At 43.8% G+C, this 19528-nt stretch overlaps 1 protein-coding gene across 6 annotated transcripts in view; it reads right to left on the bottom strand.

Moving 5' to 3' along the window:
- Positions 1–18942, bottom strand: part of ARHGEF7 (Rho guanine nucleotide exchange factor 7) — a 220589-nt gene extending 201647 nt beyond the window's left edge. For 2 of the 6 annotated variants that reach the window (XM_030568751.1, XM_030568722.1), the window contains exon 1: positions 18323–18940. In XM_030568751.1, coding sequence (XP_030424611.1) covers positions 18323–18487 — 165 coding nt within the window. In that variant the 5' untranslated portion in view covers positions 18488–18940. Of the gene's footprint in view, positions 1–18322 lie in introns of all 6 variants that reach the window. The other 4 variants (XM_030568714.1, XM_030568761.1, XM_030568732.1 and 1 more) reach the window with 4 other exon arrangements.
- Between the last annotated feature and the right edge of the window lie 586 nt (positions 18943–19528).

The following is a 19528-nucleotide window of genomic DNA, read 5'->3' as shown; positions in this document are numbered from 1 at the left end:
GTAAGTATTACAGTAATACAAATAACAGAGAATAGTAATAATTAGAAACGACAGGAATGCCACAATGATCTAACAAATATTTAAGTAGGAATTGGGGCGACATAAAGAAATTCAAAGAGATAAGTGCAAGGTAAAATATGTAGCAGGTGTAGCAGGGACAATTTAAACCATACAGTGGATTCTGATTAAATGTTAATCGCTCAGAAATTATTATGGAGGACAGATGCACAGCACTGATCCAGAAGTGAACAAAAGTTTAGTATGAAAAAGATGGAGAGTAATGTGGTAAGTAATAGAATACTACATGATATATATAAACGATACATATTCACCTTAAACTGAATATTACATTCTTGATAGGTTTCAGAAAAGAATTAGACTCTTGCAGTATAGTAATAATAATAGCATCTGTAGCTACAGTTAAAGTGCCAGATCCTCAGCTGTTGTAAATCAGCAACATACAGCACCATACAGCACCTGAAGATCTGGTCCAAAAACCACAAGGGCTGGCCATCCTCTTGCCATTGACTTCAATAGGCTTTGAATTAGCCCTTATATATGTAACTAATTTTTAAAAATGTAGGTTGGGGTTTTCAATGGGGTACAAGATAGTTACGCACCCAACTTCCACTGACTTTTCACAAGAATTGGGCACCAAACTCCTTTAGGCCCCTTTGAAAAATCCCAGCCTAATTCATTCATTTTTACAAATAATGTATTTAACAATTAGTTCTCTTTTCAAATGCAGTGTCTTACCACATCTTATGGATAAAACTATATTGCATCTGTGGTGCTACAGTTCTTTAGTACTGACTTTAAGTGACCTGGAAAGTATATAAGAACATCTGTGTACACAGAGTTTGTAGAGATAATATGCATAACAGACATGCAGCAATGGCTGTGTGCTGCATACTTGCATTTCTGTATGGGAAAGCTCTGAAAACGTAGGCTCAAGCACAGCCAATGTAGATAGCGAAAAACTAAGTTATAATAGCATTAGTAAATTAGGGATAGACACTACCATTTCACTAAAAACTCCAATGCACTTCTGTACCAGCCTCAAAAGATTGATTCTATGGGGCTTGCACAGAAATTGGACCCATTTTTAATTTAATCTGATGCAAGCAAATTATGCTTTAAGACTGACACAGCAACTTGAACTCACCTTGTTAATTTGCACCCATGCTAACATTAATCAATATTCAGAAAAAACACTATATACTGTGCAGTAAGTAAAATACTGTGTTTCAATATCTGTTTCACAGCCTGATCTAAATCCCACTGCAGTCAATGGAAAGTCTCCATCTGACTTTAGTGGACTTTGGTTCAAGCCCTTAAACACAACAGAATGAACTAAAGATGCCATGACAGCTTTAGCTAATGACATACTTGTTTTCATTTGTTTCCATATATGTTCATATTATACACAAAAGGACATTCAAAGAATGTTATTTAAGTTGCAAAGTCAAGCTCTTGAAAGTTAGGAAATGTAACATTTACAGTTGTCCATGCAACTTTAATCCTGCCCCCTTGTGGTTCCATCCTGTGTACTGAGGCAGGAGTCCTGTGAAAAAATTAGTATGTGATTGTATAATTAATGACTGTATTTTAATGCCTACACCCAAGGTAGTCAAATTAAGGTTGTTCTGGCAACTTTTATCCTTTGCATTTCTTAATTTTCAAATGTTTGACTCTGCAGCCTAAATAATTTTTACATTGTAATTTTCTAAGTGTATGGATTTTTTATTTTGTACAGCTGTCAGAAACCCTCACCCTGAATCATCAGCAGGGTTTGAACCATAACATCTGTCAGCATTACAGCTACTACTTGAGCTACAAGGACTAACATTAGCTGCCAGCTGATTAAGGTTTATTTTTCCAGAGCTGGCACGTTAGGAGAGAAGTTGATGGGTTGCTGCTCCAGCGAGTGGTTGAAAGGAACCCAGCCTATCTCTCCCAGACCAGGAGTTGAGGGCGCTCCTACCCCCTGTGGTGCTTCCCTGGAGGAGCATTGGAGCCATGACCTAGGCATTGGGGTTTATTGAGCAGGAAAGCCCAGCCTAGTTATCTTCCCTGCCTACACCTCTCCTTCCACTAGGAGCACTCTGGTATTCTCTCTACAGTGTGTACTGCTGCTTTTGTGGTGGCATGAGCCCAGCCTCAGAATGTTCAATGATTTAGGCAGGCTGACAACATTTTCCTGAGGAACGGAAGGAGAGAAGGGAAATGGCAACTGTTAATATTTTATATCTCAGCCAAATCTGAATGGAATTTCACAGGTCAAAGAAAAGGCACTTCTGTAGCCTGGGGCAATTCCCCCTGATGAACAGTGAAAAATTGGAAAGAGTCCAGTGCAAGGCAAAAAAAATGATTACAGGGCTGGAGCACATGATTTATGAGGAGAGGCTGCGTGAACTGGGATTATTTAGTCTGCAGAAGAGAAAAATGAGGGGGGATTTGATAGCTGCTTTCAACTACATGAAAGGGGGTTCCAAAGAGGATAGATCTAGACTGTTCTCAGTGGTACCTGCTGACAGAACAAGGAGTAATGGTCTCAAGTTGCAGTGGGGGCGGTTTAGGTTGGATATTAGGAAAAACTTTTTCACTAGGAGGGTGGTGAAGCACTGGGTTACCTAGGGAGGTGGTGGAATCTCCTTCCTTAGTGGTTTTTAAGGTCAGGCTTGATAAAGCCCTGGCTGGGATGATTTAGTTGGGGATTGGTCCTGCTTTGAGCAGGGGGTTGGACTAGATGACCTCCCGAGGTCCCTTCCAACCCTGATATTCTATGATCAAAGGTCTACGGCAAACACTGAAGATGTGAGAGCTTCTAAAAGAAAAGGTAACAAGACCCCTTTATGATGTAAAGTGTTACACAACATAAATATAGGGGCCCCGCCAGTTCCCCCCATCATTATTTTAACACCTTGTAGGTTGAATTTACTGCCTCATTGTTACTTTGCGACCTAACTTCCATTCAAATGAATTCCTATTTCCTCCCCTCAGAAACTTGAAAGTAAGGACTGTTTATTGTAATGGAAATATTTTATACAAACATGTTAGGGGATATCTCTGGCTTTGGGGTCAGAAATAAGATTAGCGTAACTGGTATGCTCTGTGATTCTTGATCAGTGATATTTGCTGCAAAATTTGAAATTTTGAAAGAAGCGGCAAAATTCAACATTTTGGATGCAGAATTCTCCATTTTGCAGCAGGCAGGCACCCCACGTTTTGTTTTCCTTCTCCATACACCAGCCTGCCCGCAGTTGCCTCTTTGTCTCCACGTTTCCTTGAAAGGAAGAGCTATTTGGATTATTAACCTATGCTCCCACTCTGCTGGCCTTAAAAGGGTAGCCAAGAGGAAAAGGAGATTTCTTTCCAATCTTTGCAGCCATTAGCCCGTCCAGAGCAGGACAGATCCAGCATATCACACAGGTTGCTCTGAAGAGCATGGGGCACTGGAACCACCACTGTACTTCTCCAACAAGGTCTGGAGGGAACTATACACTGTTCCATGGAGCCAAGCTTGGATCTTGTTAGTGAGGCCAGGATTGCCAAATTTGACCAGGAGCCAGGGAGCAGAGCTCCCAAGGGTGCCAGCTGGAGTCCATTTCTAACCGGTTGCCAACTCTCATGATTTTATCACAAGCCTCGTGATATTTTGTGTTTTTCTTAAAGCCTCTGCTTCAGAACTAAGTGGCTGCATGAAAATCTCAACTTTCATTTTTTTTAAAAGTCATTTTTTGGAGGAAAGCTTGAAAAATGTGACCCCAACAGGCTCAAAAGCCAGAAAGTAAATAAAAAGAACCCAAACTGTATTATTTTTGAAAATCTCAATTTTAAGTCATTCTCAAGAGTTCTTTAGCTTGATTTTTGAACGTCTGGCATCTGCACACCGCCAGTGAGTCAAGGAGTCAGGACTGTAGGTTGGTTTAGGGAGGCAGGCAGCTGATTCTGGCTCAAAGCTCTCTCCTTTCCTCCCACAGATGGAGGATGTTCTGAGTTTGAGCTGGGTAACACTGGGGCAACTGAGAACCCAAGAGCTAAGGAGAGAGGATCCCATCTGCCCTCCTGGCAGGGAGAGAAAATGGCTGAACCAGGCCTGTCTGGAAAGCCCTGTGGCAACCAGAGTCCAGGGAAGCAATATGAATGAGAACAATACCAATAAAATAATTTGTCTCACAGCACAGGCAACAACTTCCTCCTTTCCCTGGGGGTGCTCAACCTCCAGTCCCACCCCCCACTCCACTCCTTCCCCCAAAGCACCGCCTCTGCTCTGCCTTCTCCTGCTCCCACCCAGTTCCACCCCTTTCCCAGAGCGTGCCCTGTTCCTGCTCCTCTCCACCCAGCATCTCCTGCATGCCGTGGAACAGCTGATCGCAGCCAAGCGGGAGGCGCTGGGTATGGGGGGGAGGAGTTGATCAGCAGGTCCGGCAGCAGATGGGAGGTGCTGGGGATGGGGAGGGGAAGCTGGCTACTGGTGGGTGCAAAGCACCCACTAATTTTTTTTCTGTGGTGTTCCAGGGCTGGAGCACCTAAGGAGTATTTGTCACAAAAGTATTTTCCTCACTCAGTATTTTCATTGTTTGGGGAGGTGGGTTTCTCCATGACTCCTCAGTCCTCAGCAGCCCTGATTTTACCCAAGAGCCACACCCACCCTTCTTGACAAGACCCATTTTTCAAAGAAGAGCCACCAAAGCTCCCTTCTTCTCTGGCACGCATACAGTGCTTCCTTGGCTGACGGCACAGTTGCCTAAGTCCGGGGAACCATTGGGGAGGAGTCACTGTGGAAATGGCAATGTACCACCCCTCTATCTGTGTCTGCTAGAGTCTCATCCCTTCTAGCAGCAGGGATGAAGGGGACAAAGGGGCCTTAAATGTGTTATGAATGAATCCTTAACAGCATTAAGCTGTCATTTTTGTTAGACTTTGGAGCAGCTGTAAAACACAGGCAATAAAATACGTTCTCTGAGTAAATTATATGGGCCACATTCTGGCCAATGCAGGGAAAGTGGTAACCAGCCCTCAAAATACTGCAGAAGTAGAGCTAATCTGCACAGGGAATCCTGGTGCACATTATTCCTGCCAGAAGCACAGATAACCTCCTTGGGAGGCTAGTAAGTAAGGGACTATTGCCAGGAGAGAGACCATATGCGCATAAATACGCAAACATGTCTCCTCTTCCCTAGGTCCAGCCCTGCTATGTCTCTCAACTACTGTGATGAGGGCCTGCAAACTGTTTCTCTCTGGATTTCAACAGGGGGGAACGGAACATCCTTTTGGTGCTAATCTGCATGGTACAGCCCTCAGGTGGAGATACTCTGATGCCCCGATTGATGTCACAGGGACCAACCTGCTTCACTGTCTGTGCCCCACAATCTGCTCTCAGCTAGCACTATAAACTCACACTATGTACAACGTTGCCAGGCTTCCCCACCAAAAATGCCATTGCTTTCTAGCTCAGTACACCTCCAAATGCCATTCTCTTCTGATTCCTAACCACCTTCTCTTTCTTCCTCCCAAATCCTCAAAACACTAGACTCTGTCCTCAGACTTGCGTATCTGATAGAAAAATGTGGCCCCAAGAATTCAGTGTGAAGTCAGAGACAAATGATCGTTACTGGTTTCAAACATCGTTCTCATTTTGCTAATCACCGTAGTTGCCTGCAAGCAGAACAGTTAAGGAAAAGCAGATGTGCATGAATGCTTGGGCTCCCTTTGTGGGAAGTGATTGTGCATAAATGTTTGTGCTCCTATTCAATGTACATCCAGTGCTGCATTTGTTTTCTGTGGGTCATTAGCAAATTAAATTATTTTTGTCCAAAATTAAAGCTCGAGACATTTATTTAGGCCAGAGACCTCACTCCTAAAGGGATTAAGAGGACTCAAATGTATTTGCCCCCTCAATCCTGATACTATCCCTTTAAATAACCAGATTAATTTTACTTTGGTGTCCGAGCTTTCCCATGTAGAAAATAAATTCTTATATGAGTATAAATTTCCTTCGAGTCTCAACCAGCAAAAAAATGGCGCTCTATTCTTCCTAAACCAGACTGTGCTCTTCCCACCACTATACTTCTTCCTTGATGCAGGAACAGAAGGGGAAAGTGGCAAAGGTGGCTTTAAATCAGCATTGCACTCCTGTATTCTAGTCCTGCCTCCTACATAAATCAGAGCAGCTTCAGGGTTGCTATAACTTACACTCAACTTCAGGAACTCACTAGGGTCTGTTCCACAGATAACAGCCAAAGCGTGCTAGGCTTCAGCCATACCCCTTCTCTCCCCAGCATGCCTCCTATTCAAAGGGCTTCAAAAAGCCATCTCACCTGTGAAACCCCATTACACAGAATCACAGAAATGTAGGACTAGAGGGGACCTCGACAGGTCATCTAGTCCAGTCCCCTTCACTGAAACAGGACTAAATATTATCTAGACCAGGGGTCGGCAACCTTTCAGAAGTGCTGTGCCGAGTCTTCATTTATTCACTCTAATTTAAAGTTTTGCATGCCAGTAATATATTTTAATGTTTTTAGAAGGTCTCTTTAAAAAAATAAAAATATATATGGAGATATGCCTATATCTCATAGAACTGGAAGGGACCCTGAAATGTAATTGAGTCCAGCCCCCTGCCTTTACTAGTAGGACCAGCTACTGATTTTTGCTCTAGATCCCCCCTCAAGGATTGAGCTCATAACCCTAAGTTTAACAGGCCAATGGCGCAAACCACTGAGCTATCCCTCCACCCATTATATATATGTCTATAATATATAACTAAACACTTGTATGTAAAGTAAATAAGGTTTTTTTAAATGTTTAAGAAGCTTCATTTAAAATTACATTAAAATGCAGAGCCCCCTGGACCAGTGACCAGTTCCTGGGCAGTGTGAGTACCACTGAAAATCAACTCGCATGCCGCCTTCGGCACTTATGCCATAGGTTGCCTGCCCCTGATCTAGACCATCCCTGACAGGTGTTTGTCTAACCTGTTCTTAAAATCCTCCAATGACAGAGATTCCACAACCTCCCTAGGTAATTTGTACCAGTGATCAATTACCTTTGCAGTTAGGAAGTTTTTCTTAATGTCTAACCTAAATCTCCCTTGCTGCAATTTAAGACAGTTATTTCTTGTCCTGTCCTCAGTAGATATAGAGAACAATTTATCGCCTTCTTCTTATTATAACAAATGTTTATGTACTTGAAGACTGTTTTCATGTCCCCATCTCAGTCATCTCTTCTCCACGCTAAACAAACCCAATTTTTTCAACCTTTCCTCATATGTCATGTTTTCTAGACCTTTAATCATTTTTGTTACTCTCCTCTTGACTTTCTCCAGTTTATCCACATCTTTTTCAAAGTGTGGTGCCCAAAACAGGACACAGTACTGCAGGTGAGGTCTTATCAGTGCTGAGTAGAATGGAAGTATTACCTCCCATGTCTTTATTACAACACTAATACATCCCAGAATTATGTTCACTTTTTTTTTTGCAACAGTACTACATCATTGGCTCATATTTAATTTGTTATCCACTATATCGCCCAGACCTTCTTCTGCAGCACTCCTTCCTAAGCAGTCATTTCCTATTCAGTATTTGTGCAATTGACTTTCCTTCCCAAGTAAAGTACTTTGTGTTTGTCCTTACTGAATTTCATCCTATTTATTTCAGACCATTTCTCAAGCTTGTCAAGATCATTTTGAATTCTAATCCTGTCCTCCAAATGCTTGTAAACACTCCCAGCTTGGTAATGTCCACAAACTTTGTAAGTATATTCTCTATGCCATCATCCAGACACAAGACATATCCCTGAGGGATTCTACTCAATATACCCTTCAAGCGTGACTGTGAACCATTGATAATAACTACTCTCTGAGTACAATTTTCAAATCAGTTGTGCATCTACCTTATAGTAGGCTCGTCTAGACTATATTTCTCTAGCTGGCTTATGTGAGACAGTCTCATAAGCCTTAATAAAGTAGAGATATACCACATCCACGGCTTCTCACTGCCTTCTTTACCCTGTCAATGAAGGATATTAGGTTGGTTTCACAAGATTTCTTCTTGACAAATCCATGTTGACTGTTACTTATCAATTTATTATCTTCTAGATGATTACAAATTTGATTGTTTATTTGCTCTTTTATCTTTCCGGATACCAAAATTAGACTGGTCTATAATACCCTGGGTTGTTCTTATTCCCTTTTTTATAGGTAGGGTACTGAATTTGCCCTCTTCCAGTCCTTTGTGGTCTCTCCTGTCCTCCACGAGTTCTCAGAGATCCTCGTTAATGGCTCAGAGATTGCCTCTTCAGCCAATTCCTTAACTATTCTAGGATATATTTCTTCAGGCCCTGGCAACTTGAAGATATCTAATTTGTCTAAGTAATTCTTAACTTGTTCTTTCCCTATTTTTGCTTCATATCCTACCCCATTTACATTGATGTTCACTATGTTAGTTTTCCTATCACTGCCAACCTGAAACAAAAAAGGAATTTAACACTTCGGCCATTGCTGTGTTTTCTATTATTGTCTTTCCCTCCTCGTTGAGTAATGGCCCTACTCTGTCTTGGTCTTCCTCTTGCTTCTAATGTATTTGTAAAATATTTCTTGTTACCCTTTATGTCCCTAGCTAGTTTAATCATGTTTTGTACTTTGGCCTTTTTAATTTTGCCCCTGCATGCTTGTGGTGTTGGGGTTTTTTTAATACTCATCCTTTGAAATTTGACCTAGTTTCCACTTTTTTGCATGACATTTTGAGTTTCAAAGTTTGCTGAAGAACTCCTGGTTAAGCCTGAGTGGTCTCTTGCCATACTTTCTATCTTTCCTATGCACTGGAATAGTTTGCTCTTGTACCCTTAATGTTTCTTTAAAAAAAGTCAACTCTTCTGAACTCTTTTTTCCCTTAGACTTGCTTTATGGGCTCTCAATGACCAATTCTCTGAATTTGCTAAAGCCTTCCTTCCTGAAATCTTTTGTCTTTATTCTGCTGTTTTCCCGCCTTCCATTCCTTAGAATTATGAACTTAGCATTTCAAGATCATTTTCACACAAGTTGCCTTGCACCCTCAAATTCTCAACCAATTCCTCTCTATTTGTCAGAATCAAATCTAGAACAGCCTCTCTACCTTTTGTAATAAAAAGTTGTCTCCAATGTGTTCCAAGAACTTGTTGGATAAGTTGTGCCCTTCTGTATTATTTTCCCAACAGATGTTTGGGTAGTTGAAGTCCCCCATCAACACCAAGTCCTGTGCTTTGGATGATTCTGTTAGTTGCGGAGGAGCACAATAAAGGTGCCAGATCACAATGAGGAATCCCTACGTCTTTTCCTCAACATGGCAGTTAGCTGAATAAGAGTCTCTTTAGAATAATGCTCTTTATAAATAGGGACATCAAACTACAAGCAAAAGTACAACAAAACTTAGTGGAGTATGTCAAGGAAAAAAAAACAGGAGTACTTGTGGCACCTAAGTCTCTAAGGTGCCACAAGTACTCCTGTTCTTTTTGCGGATACAGACTAACATGGCTGCTACTCTGAAATGACAAGGAAGGTTCCCACTCTAGTTTTAATCCCTATATACAGTATCAAATGTGGGTCAACTGGTCTAAGATAGAGCAACTTATTTAGAAAATGTTTCCTATAATGAAAGGCATCTCCACAGCAACTTTTATGAATAGTTCCCTCCGTCCCACTCTCATCGTAACTCTAATTTAAAACACGTGATTGAAATGCTGTAATTTGAAGCCATGGCTTTTCAGTCAAACAATTTCTAACATTGATGGTGATACACATGATAAGGTCCCTACTCTTTAAAAGAGAACAGCTCCCCAATATAAACATATGTGCTCCAAAAAGCTTGTAACAATTTTCTTTTAAGAACTGTTTTTTCTTTCGTTCATTTCTCATATTCAAGTCAAAGTTTTCAGCAGAACCAGCATGCTAAAATTTCTGTTCAGCATTAACGTGTTTTATTCTGAAATGCAGAGAGTAATATGATCTCACATGACTGCCTAAAAATAAGAGACACCATCTACAGTAACAATGCTTTCCTAATTTTTTCATTTTACACATCTTGAAATCTAGTAAGTTTAGAATTTTCTTGTATTGAAGAGCGAATACAGTTTTAATGTGAAAATAATTTAACCACAGCTTTCTGAAAGGAACCTCTCCTTGTTATTCTGTGCATGAGGTAGTGTATTTACTGTAGACAAAAAGGTCAGGCCATCTAGTATCAAAATCCATTGACTTGTTTCTCTGCTTAAGACAAACCTGTTCTTTGAGCTTTTTGCCTTTTAATGGGCACACTGCCTTTGTTTATTATACTTCTGTTTTCACTAATTTTTATTATGGTGCTCAAAGGCCTTAAAAGCAGGGCATTAAAAAGTATTAATACTGTTATATGTAATTTCCTCCTCAATCCCTCTCCCCAGACAGATGTCTTCTAAACACATACTATTTTCTAAAAGCATTTTCTAAAAAGCAGCTGATTGACAAACATTCTATTTAGATCCTCTCCTGCTGATCTGTCATGTATTTTCTGTATGTCCCATCTGTTTTTAATTACTAGGGTATTTGCATGAAAATGAGGTCTGTTCATATTGTTTATGCCTAGTGAGTCACAATCCTAACTCTTTGGGGAAGTGAAAGAGTCTTAGGCCTTGTATCCACAATAGAATTTTGTTAATGCGAGTTAAGCTGACAATCAAAAACCGGTATAATTATATCGTTTGTGCATGTTCAAGCAACGCTTATTCTGTCAACAGAGCATGCCCACAATTGGTGCTCTAGCACTGACAGAGAGAGCAGTGCACTGTGGGTATTTATCCCACTGCGCTACTCACCGCCTTCTGTAGCTAGGAGCTGTGGGAAGGCAGAATGGATTGCAATGCATCATGGGTGAGGGCTCAATGTCCTATGATGCAGTTTTTTTCCATCCCATGATTCCCTGGGCTTCTGACTGTGTTTCACAGCATTTTTCAACAGCCCCTGTTTACTATGCGCCCACCTTCTCTGTCTAAAAGGATGGATCCTGCACTGCTCTCTACTATTGTAGTCCCTGTTATGAAAACATCACAGTTCGTCCTGCAGTATATCATGAGGACCAAATCTGCTTGACCTGCTGCGTGCCATGAAAAGAAACAACACCAGATTACTTTTGGCATTCACAGAGAAGCTGCACACAGTGGACCATCACTTTTGGGCTCAGGAAACAAGCACTGAGTGGTGGGATCGCATCATTAGGCAGGTCTGGGATGACGAGCAGTGGCTGAAGAACTTTCAGATGCAGAAATCCATCTTCCTGGAACTGTGTGCTGTGCTCGCCCTTGCACTGCAGTGTAAGGAAACCAAAATGAGAGCTGCCTTCTTGGTGGAGAAGCGTGTGGCGATCGCTGGGGGAAGCTGGCAACTCCAGACTGCTACTGGTCGATCACAAATCAGTTTGGAGTTGGGAAGTCCACCGCTGGGGCTGCATTAAGGCAAGTGTGAAGGGCCATTAATTACATCCTGCTATGAAGGACCCTGGCTCTTGGCAATTTGCATGAAATAGTGGATGGCTTTGCAGAAATGGGTTTCCCCCAACTGCAGAGGGGCAACAGATGGCACATACATTCCAATTTTGACACCAGACCACCTTGCGACGGAGTACATCAATAGGAATGGGTACTTCTCCATAGTGTTACAGGCGCTTGTTCATCACCGTGGGCGTTTCACTGACATCAACGTGGGGTGGTCAGGGAAGGTGCATAATGCATGCATCTTCAGGAACACTGGCCTGTACAGGAAGCAGGGACTTTCTTTCCAGACCAGATGATTCCAGTGGGGATATTGAAATGCCCATGGTGATCCTGGGGTACCCAGCCTACTCCTTACTCCAGTGGCTCATGAAGCCTTACACAGGAAGCCTAGACAGCAGCAAGGAGTGCTTCAACAATAGGCTGAGCAGGTGCAGAATGACCATAGAATGTGCCTTTGGCAGATTAAAAGCATGCTAGCGCTGCCTTTATGGCAGATTAGACCTAAATGAGGAAAATATTCTCATGGTCAAAGCAGCCTGCTGTGTGTTCCATGATACTTGTGAAGCTAAGGGGTAGAAGTTTCCCCCCAGGTAGAGCACAGAGGTGGATCACCTTGCGGCTAATTTTGAGCAGCCAGATATCAGGGCTATTAGAGGGACACAAGAGGGGTCTATCTGAATCAGGGAGCTTTTGAGGCACCATTCTGACAATCAGCTCCAGTAATAAGTCATTCCATACAGCACTCCTGCCATGCTTTGTTAACTTGCCACCTTGCATTAAAATTTTGATGATTCCTGACTGGGATTTTTATTCAGCAAATTATTAAATTGCCACTGTGTATTCATTCCAGCAACAACCACAGTCTTTTGGAGACAAATAAAGATTGGTTATCATTCAGCAAGTTTGTTTTTATTAAATACCCATAAACAATACACACAAAAGCTTGGTGGGCAGGGAGATAACAATGAAGGGCTGTGTAGGCTTTCATAGCTATGTGTAAGTCCCGATATCATTTTGGAAGCAGTCCGAAGACGTGGAGTGACCAGGTACCAAGATGGGCCAGGAAGTTGCAAGGAATGTGTGGGAGGAGTTTGGGAAGGGCATGGAAAGCAGTTCTGTATCACCTGCAGGGGGGTCGAGCATGCATGAATTCTGCCTGCAGTGTGATTAGGGACTGTAACATCTCTGTTTGCTCCTCCATCACTTTTATCATCTGCTCCTGGTCCATTAAAATTCACTCCTGGCTCTCCTTTCTGTCCTGCCTCTCTATTTTATCATTTTCCTTTAAACTTTCTCTCCACAACCTGCGTTCTTGTTCTTTGGCCTCTGAGGATTGGAACACCTCTCAAAACAGGTACTCCTTGCACCTCCTTGGTTGCTTCCTTATCTAGCAGAGGTGCTCTGCCAGTGTGTAGAGGGTTCCACTGAAGTCCACATCTGCAGAAGCACAAGAAACAATAAACAGAAGCATGAATTTTAGTGCACGCACGGCATCAACTCATTAGAGTAAAATGCACCTTATAAAAAATACGAATCAGTTTCTCACTGTCTCTTTTGGCAAGCACACAGCTCGGTGAACACCTTAAATATGGTGAGTTCAGCCCAGGTCAGTGGGGGCGGGCGCTCAAGATGGGGCAAAGGGTCTCGTTTTTTTAAGGGGATCACTGCAGGTGACTAGGGCCAATATTGTAAATTCTGCCACCATTTACCACAGGCAGCGGTCATAGAAGACGATATCTCATTCCTGAGGGTAAGGAAGGATGCAAGGGTGCATCTCTTGCATGAGTGTGGCTTCAGACCAGGTCCCTATGCTTTTCGCCTGTGTGCCACTTTGGTTACTATACAAGTGATTACTGACTGGCACAGGAAAATTTCCTACAATGGGGGAAGGAACAAAGCAGCTATGCCAAGGAACCTTCAACAGAGGATTGGCAAGTATCTCCAGGGAAGCTTCCTAGAGATCTCTCTGAAGGATTCCCATGAAATCTCAGTGTGCATTAATACACTGTTCCACCGCACTGCAAAGCTGCCCAGGGGAACATGAGGCACGTGCCAACACAGCTAGTCTTGTACATTTCTATCCCGTCACCCATTTCTAGCATATAATAAAGCAAAGGACAGCTCTGCTTCATATAACCAAGCAGCAACAACTCAAAAAGATCACTTACCAGAGCTCCCCTCTCCTGCATCATGCACACCAGAGACAGACTGCTGGGACTGGCTAGACCCCTCCAGAATGGAAAAGAGTTCCTGACTCGCCGCCCCACTGGATGACACTGCCAGGTGCTCCACATCATCCTCCAACTTGACCTCCTCGTCCACCACTTCCTCATCGGAGTTGAGTCCACTGTCTCCAGCCCCACCAAACTATCCACAGGGCTCTTGGTGGTGGAGATGGGGTGGCCACCAAGGATGGCACCTATTCCTTATAGAAGCAGCAAATCTTTGGCCCAGCACCGAAGTGATGGTTTGACTCCCTTGCCGATTGGTACACCTGCCTCAGCTCCTATACTTTTGCACAACATTGATGTGTGTCCCAGTTGTAGCTCTTATCCAACATGCCACAAGAAATCTGACTGTATGTATCAAAGTTCCTACAGCTAAAGTGGAGCTGGGACTGCACAGCCTCTTCTCCCCACAGCGCTAGCAAATCTAACAACTCAGATGTGCTCCAAGCGGGACAGCGTTTGCTGTGGGGAGCAGCCATGATCAGCTGGGAAGATGTGATGTGAACTGTCCGTGCCAAACAAACAGGAAGTGGAATTTCAAAAATCCCCTGGTCTTCAAAGGGGGGGGGGGCGGATGCCTGTGTACCTTGGTGCAGGGCAGCGGAGTTTGAACTGCTGCCCAGAGTGGTCAGGATGGACATTATGGGACAACTCCAGGAGGCCATTTATAGCAACATAACCAAGCTCAGTGTCTACACTGAACCTTTGTCAATATAATTTGTCACAAAAAGCTTTACGTCTCTCATTAAGGTGGTTTTATTTTGTCGGCAAAGCAGGAGGGTTTTGTCAGTGGAAGGAGCATTGTAGTGTGTACACCTCCACTGTTTTGTCAATGAAAGCTTACTTTTGTTAACAAAACTCTGTAGTGTAGACAAGGCCTTAGTTTATGGGCCCAATCCTACATTTCTTGGGCCTCCAAAATGCCCATTTAAGTCAGTAGGCTTTTGGGTCCCAAGGAGTAAAGTACCAAGGCCCAGATTTGAAAAGAACTCTGCATGTGTCTCGAGCTATATTAATTACTCTTGGTAGTAGTAACAATGTTGCAAACAGAATGATAACATTAGGAGAACATGAACACTTAAAAACAACTACTCTGTTTTCATGCAGATAGTTCTAGTAACAGAGAAACAAAATGAGAATTAGAGAAAATGGAGCCAATCCTACATTTCTTGTGCACCAAAACTCCTATTGCTAGCAATGTGTGATATGTGTTCGTAATTTAAACAGAATCTTTAAAATGCTGACATGGAGCATTAGCAAAGTTTTTTGAGTGTAGTTTTTTGGATATGAAAGTGCAGTATGAATGAAAGTCATCCCTTCCCCTATAATGAATAAATTAATGGAATTTATTCAGGAAAGTATCTGAGGATTAGGGGGACACAATCCACACACACACCCAAAATGAGAAGACCACAGCTCCTGTATGGTAGCTATTCTAGTCAATGAATTTAAACAGTGTTTGACACTGCTGTACAACCCCCTAGACAAGTGGTTTTCAACTTTTCATTTGCGTACCCCTAAAATTTTTTGAATGGAGGTGCGGACCCCTGTGGAAATCTTCGACATGGTCTCTGGACCCCCCATGGTTCACGGACCACAGGTTGAAAACTACTGCCCTAGATAGTGGCTCCAAGACACTAGATCTGTCAAAGTGTGGGTCCAATAGGCTCTTCCTGAGTCCTCTTAACAGAGACCTAGTCACAGCAAGTTCAGCACACAGGGAATGTGAATGGCCCTCTACGCAGTGGACCAAGTACTGTGCCTTACTGCACAACCCTACTACAGAGCTTAAGTGTCATGGTGAGCCTTGAATGGACCCGCCATGGGTGAGTGAGTTTCATCCTGTCTGAAAAGTTGTGTGACTTTGCTGGTTCTAGTTACTCTGGCACCTGGTATAAAAATGGCAGATAGTCCATCATTTGCATGAACAATTCAATACTCAATTCCTTGGCACTCGTGTAGAATTCATGCACTCTCTGAAGATACTGTTCTCATGCTCTCTTCCATTCCACTTTCTTAATTATTATTATTTATATTACAGTATCATCTAATGGCCCCAGTTAAGTTCAGGGCCCCATTGTGCGAGGTTCTGTACATACATATAGTAAGAGATAGTCCCTGCACCAAGGAATCTAAAGCTTTGACCCAGCAAAGACTTACTCTGGGATTACGCACAGTGTGGAAAATTAAACCAGGGGTGAATCTCTGCAGCACTGGATCCTACACAGACAAGATACAGGGTGGGAGAAAGGAAGTACTATCCCCTCCATTTTACAGATGGGCAACTGAGGCACACAGCGATTAGCTCGCTGATGTGCTGTGACCATTGCTTATCACATTGCTCATATGCACCTCATTGATATTTTGTGCTTCAGCCCTCTGTATGTCACTTCCCCTTGTTGCCATATCTCATCGTTAGATTGCATATTCTTTGGGTCAGGGACCAAATTTTTTCTTTTGGTTATGTGTTCGTACAGTGCCTAGCACAATGGGACCTAATCCCTGATTGGTGGCCCCTGGGCACCACTGCAATGACAATGCAAATAAAGAGTAATGGTAGTCTGTAATAGAGACAAGAATTGAACCCAGATCTCTTCTATTTTAGTTCAGTGCCTTGACTACTAAACCATTCTGCCTCATTAATCATACTGTATTTTAAAAAACAGAGGTTTCCCATTGGCCCACCAAACACTCTTCAACATTCTTTTCCTCGGTATCTTATATGGTATAAAGGCAAAGTTTGAACTTAAGTGCTGATATATATATAAAAGTTTGCCTATGTGCTCTGTAGAAAAAATAATATATGTAACACAGTGTCCATACAAACACTAATTCCTCTAATATTCTGAAGAAAAATTGGTAAATAAAGCCCCGATGTTTCAACCTGAACATTCCAAGTACTGTAGCCTCTTTTGAGCATGGAATAAATCCTCTCTATTTGGAATACTAGAGGAACTATTGTATATAAGTGTACATGGAAGTTATTTCACACCATATATTTATATTTGTCACACAATGCAAAATAAAACTGTAATGCCATTTTTATGTCACTTTGAACAAAGTAGGATCTTCTGAGTGATAGGTAAACAATAAAAGGCCCAAACAATACAAAAACAAACAGTCCTCCTGAAAACTATTTCTAGTATTTAAAAACATTCCTCTAATGTTTACTGAGACTGGGTCACAGTGCATCCTGTGCTGTTTGAAACACTTTTTGTATTCCAGACGTTATATGGACTGGTTTTGGAATGTCCTAAAGGAAGATTGAAATGGATACATCTGATCCTGTATACATTTCTCCTTCGCATACAGCTAGGATTTTAATACTGAGAGGCATTTTCTCCCCTATAAAATAATCTCACAAAAATTATGAAACTCAAAAACCCCAAAAACCTATGTACTAACTCAGCTCACCATTTGAGCACACTACTTGCCTCATCCACTCTCCCTGCTTATTATCTTTACCTCTACTTAGGCCCCAATCCTGCAATCGGGTGGATCCCTGTGCCTGCACAGAACCACTGGGGCTCCATTCAGGTGCACCCACAGGAAGGAAATCGGGGCTTCTGACTGTAAATTACGCAGGACAAGGACTCTGTCTTCACAGCACCTAGCACACTGCCAGTACTTCATAACCAATAATGACCATAGTGTATATTTAATATATCTTCTTTAGCATTTTCCTAAATAAACTCATGTCACGTGGTTCCCACAGGACGATGTCTGATTGGGAACTTGTTTTTATCTGGCCATTTTAATACACCAGGACTGAGGCTAACACATTACAGCCACAAAAAATAACCTCATTCCTATCCACTGGGCTGAATCTCTTCTCCCTCGCACGGGGAGGGGTTATTCCACAGCTCTGGACTAGCCCGCTCCAGGCTCCTGTCTCTTTAAACGTGACCTACTAGAGTCCAGCCTTGCCTGCGCCCCCTCCTCTGCCCCCAGCCCCAGGCAATGGCGCCTTCGCAGCGCTCCCCGCTGGAGGAGGTTGCCGTGCGGCGGGCTGGGGGAGGCGGCCGCATGCAGAGGGCACAAGCCGCCCGTTTCCTTTACCGCTCCCCGGGCTTTCAAGGGTGGGGTAAGGGGGGATCTTTGCACAAAGGAAAGCGCGTGAATCTAATCCCGGCTCAGTTCACTCCCCGACAGGGGAATCAGGGCGGGGACGTGTCTTCTCGGGTTCGTCAGCCCATGTGGCTGCGTGCAGCAAGCACCGCGCTCTCTCGGCTGGGGCGCTTAAGCTTTGCCCCACCCGGGCGCCCCTTTCCTCCCCACAGAGCAGGCGACGTTAGTGTCACAGGCTCGTTCTGCACATTGGGCTTTTGCAGTCACCGGCTCAGCTGCCACGGGAGCCGGGGTGCATCTGACACCCTGCAGGGTGGATGCATTATTCAGCACCCGGTGCATTCTGAGCTGCGTGAGCCTAGATCCTGTGGGACTGTGCATGCTGCAGGGGGATGGTGTGTGTGTGTGTGTGTGTGTGTGTGTGTGTGTGTGTGTGTGTGTTCCTTCTCTGGTGCAAACACACGCCAAGGCTGGCTGGCTGGGTAGGGGTGGGATTCAGGGGCAGAGGAACATGCACTTACTTTATCTATGGTGCCCGGGAGCAGGCGGTCCAGCAGCCGACACAGCACCACTCCGTCTTTCAGAGACGATTGCAAAAACCCCTCGGGGTCCGAGATCGTCTTTTTGGGCGACTCCAGCACGCCCAGGGTGATCAGCCATGTAACGGTCTGCTCCGCGGAGTTCATGGCCGCTGCCGCCGCCACACGGAGGGTAAATCCCGGCGAGGGGGGAAGCAAGCGCGCGCCGCAGGAGGCTGTATTTGGCCTGTGCCCCCCCTAGGATCCCCCACCCCTGGCTTGGGGGTTCACATTGAAGCAGCAGAGGCCGGGGCCGCCGCTCCCTCCTCCCTCGCCATGGAGCTGCTGCAGATGACGACTCGCTTTGCGAAATCCAGTGGGTCCAGTTTCTCTCTCTCTCGTGCGTTTTGGCAGCTTGTCAACTGCCTTTTCATTACATACACATGAACCTGCAGCGCCTCCTCCCCCCGCCGCGGCGGCTGCCTCCGCATGACATCACTGACAGCCGGAGGAGAAGAAAAGACGCGAGGCCCCTTCTCTGCACACAAACCTGCGGCGGAGCCCGCGCCCCTCCGGCGGGCATGGCTCACTCAGGGCACAGCTGCTGCGGGCAGGTCTCCTTTGTAACACGCATCGAGCGCTGCTTGCACATATGTGGGGAGCTGCCGTCTCGCAGAGCTTGGCATCTGCAGCACGCGGGATACAAATGCAAACGTCTGAGCTATTGTACAAATGCATCCTGCGTAAGTAATAGGGACTCTGTGTGTGTGTATTATATAGTCACACATATTACATGGGGATGTATGTTCCCATGCACACAGTGGCAAATCATATACTTTATACACATCCCCAGTATCCACGATCAGATTTAGGCAGATTGTCTGGGAGACCATTTAAACCCTTCCCCCCTTCCCCAATATACATGGTGGCTAATAGTGGTAATGTTTATACTGGCATTTCACCTAGAGGTAAAGTGGATATTTGATCTTCAAATCGTGGCATCCGTCAGGATTTTTTAGCATTCAAATAAGTATGTGCGCCATGTACTCTTTTACTACCCAGGAAGCCAGCAGTTGCTGAGTGAACAATTTAATTCACGATGTAACCAGATGGATCCTAAACAGTGCAGAATAGACTCATAAATCTGTCAGGAATAGGTTTACGCTGTATTGTGCTTGACCTTGGTAACGTTAACAACGATCTAACGTT

This window comes from Gopherus evgoodei, chromosome 1, assembly GCF_007399415.2.
Source record: "Gopherus evgoodei ecotype Sinaloan lineage chromosome 1, rGopEvg1_v1.p, whole genome shotgun sequence".
Classification (NCBI taxonomy): Eukaryota; Metazoa; Chordata; order Testudines; family Testudinidae; genus Gopherus; species Gopherus evgoodei.
The sequence above is the reverse complement of the archived record's forward strand: the minus strand, read 5'-3'. Positions and strand labels throughout refer to the sequence as shown.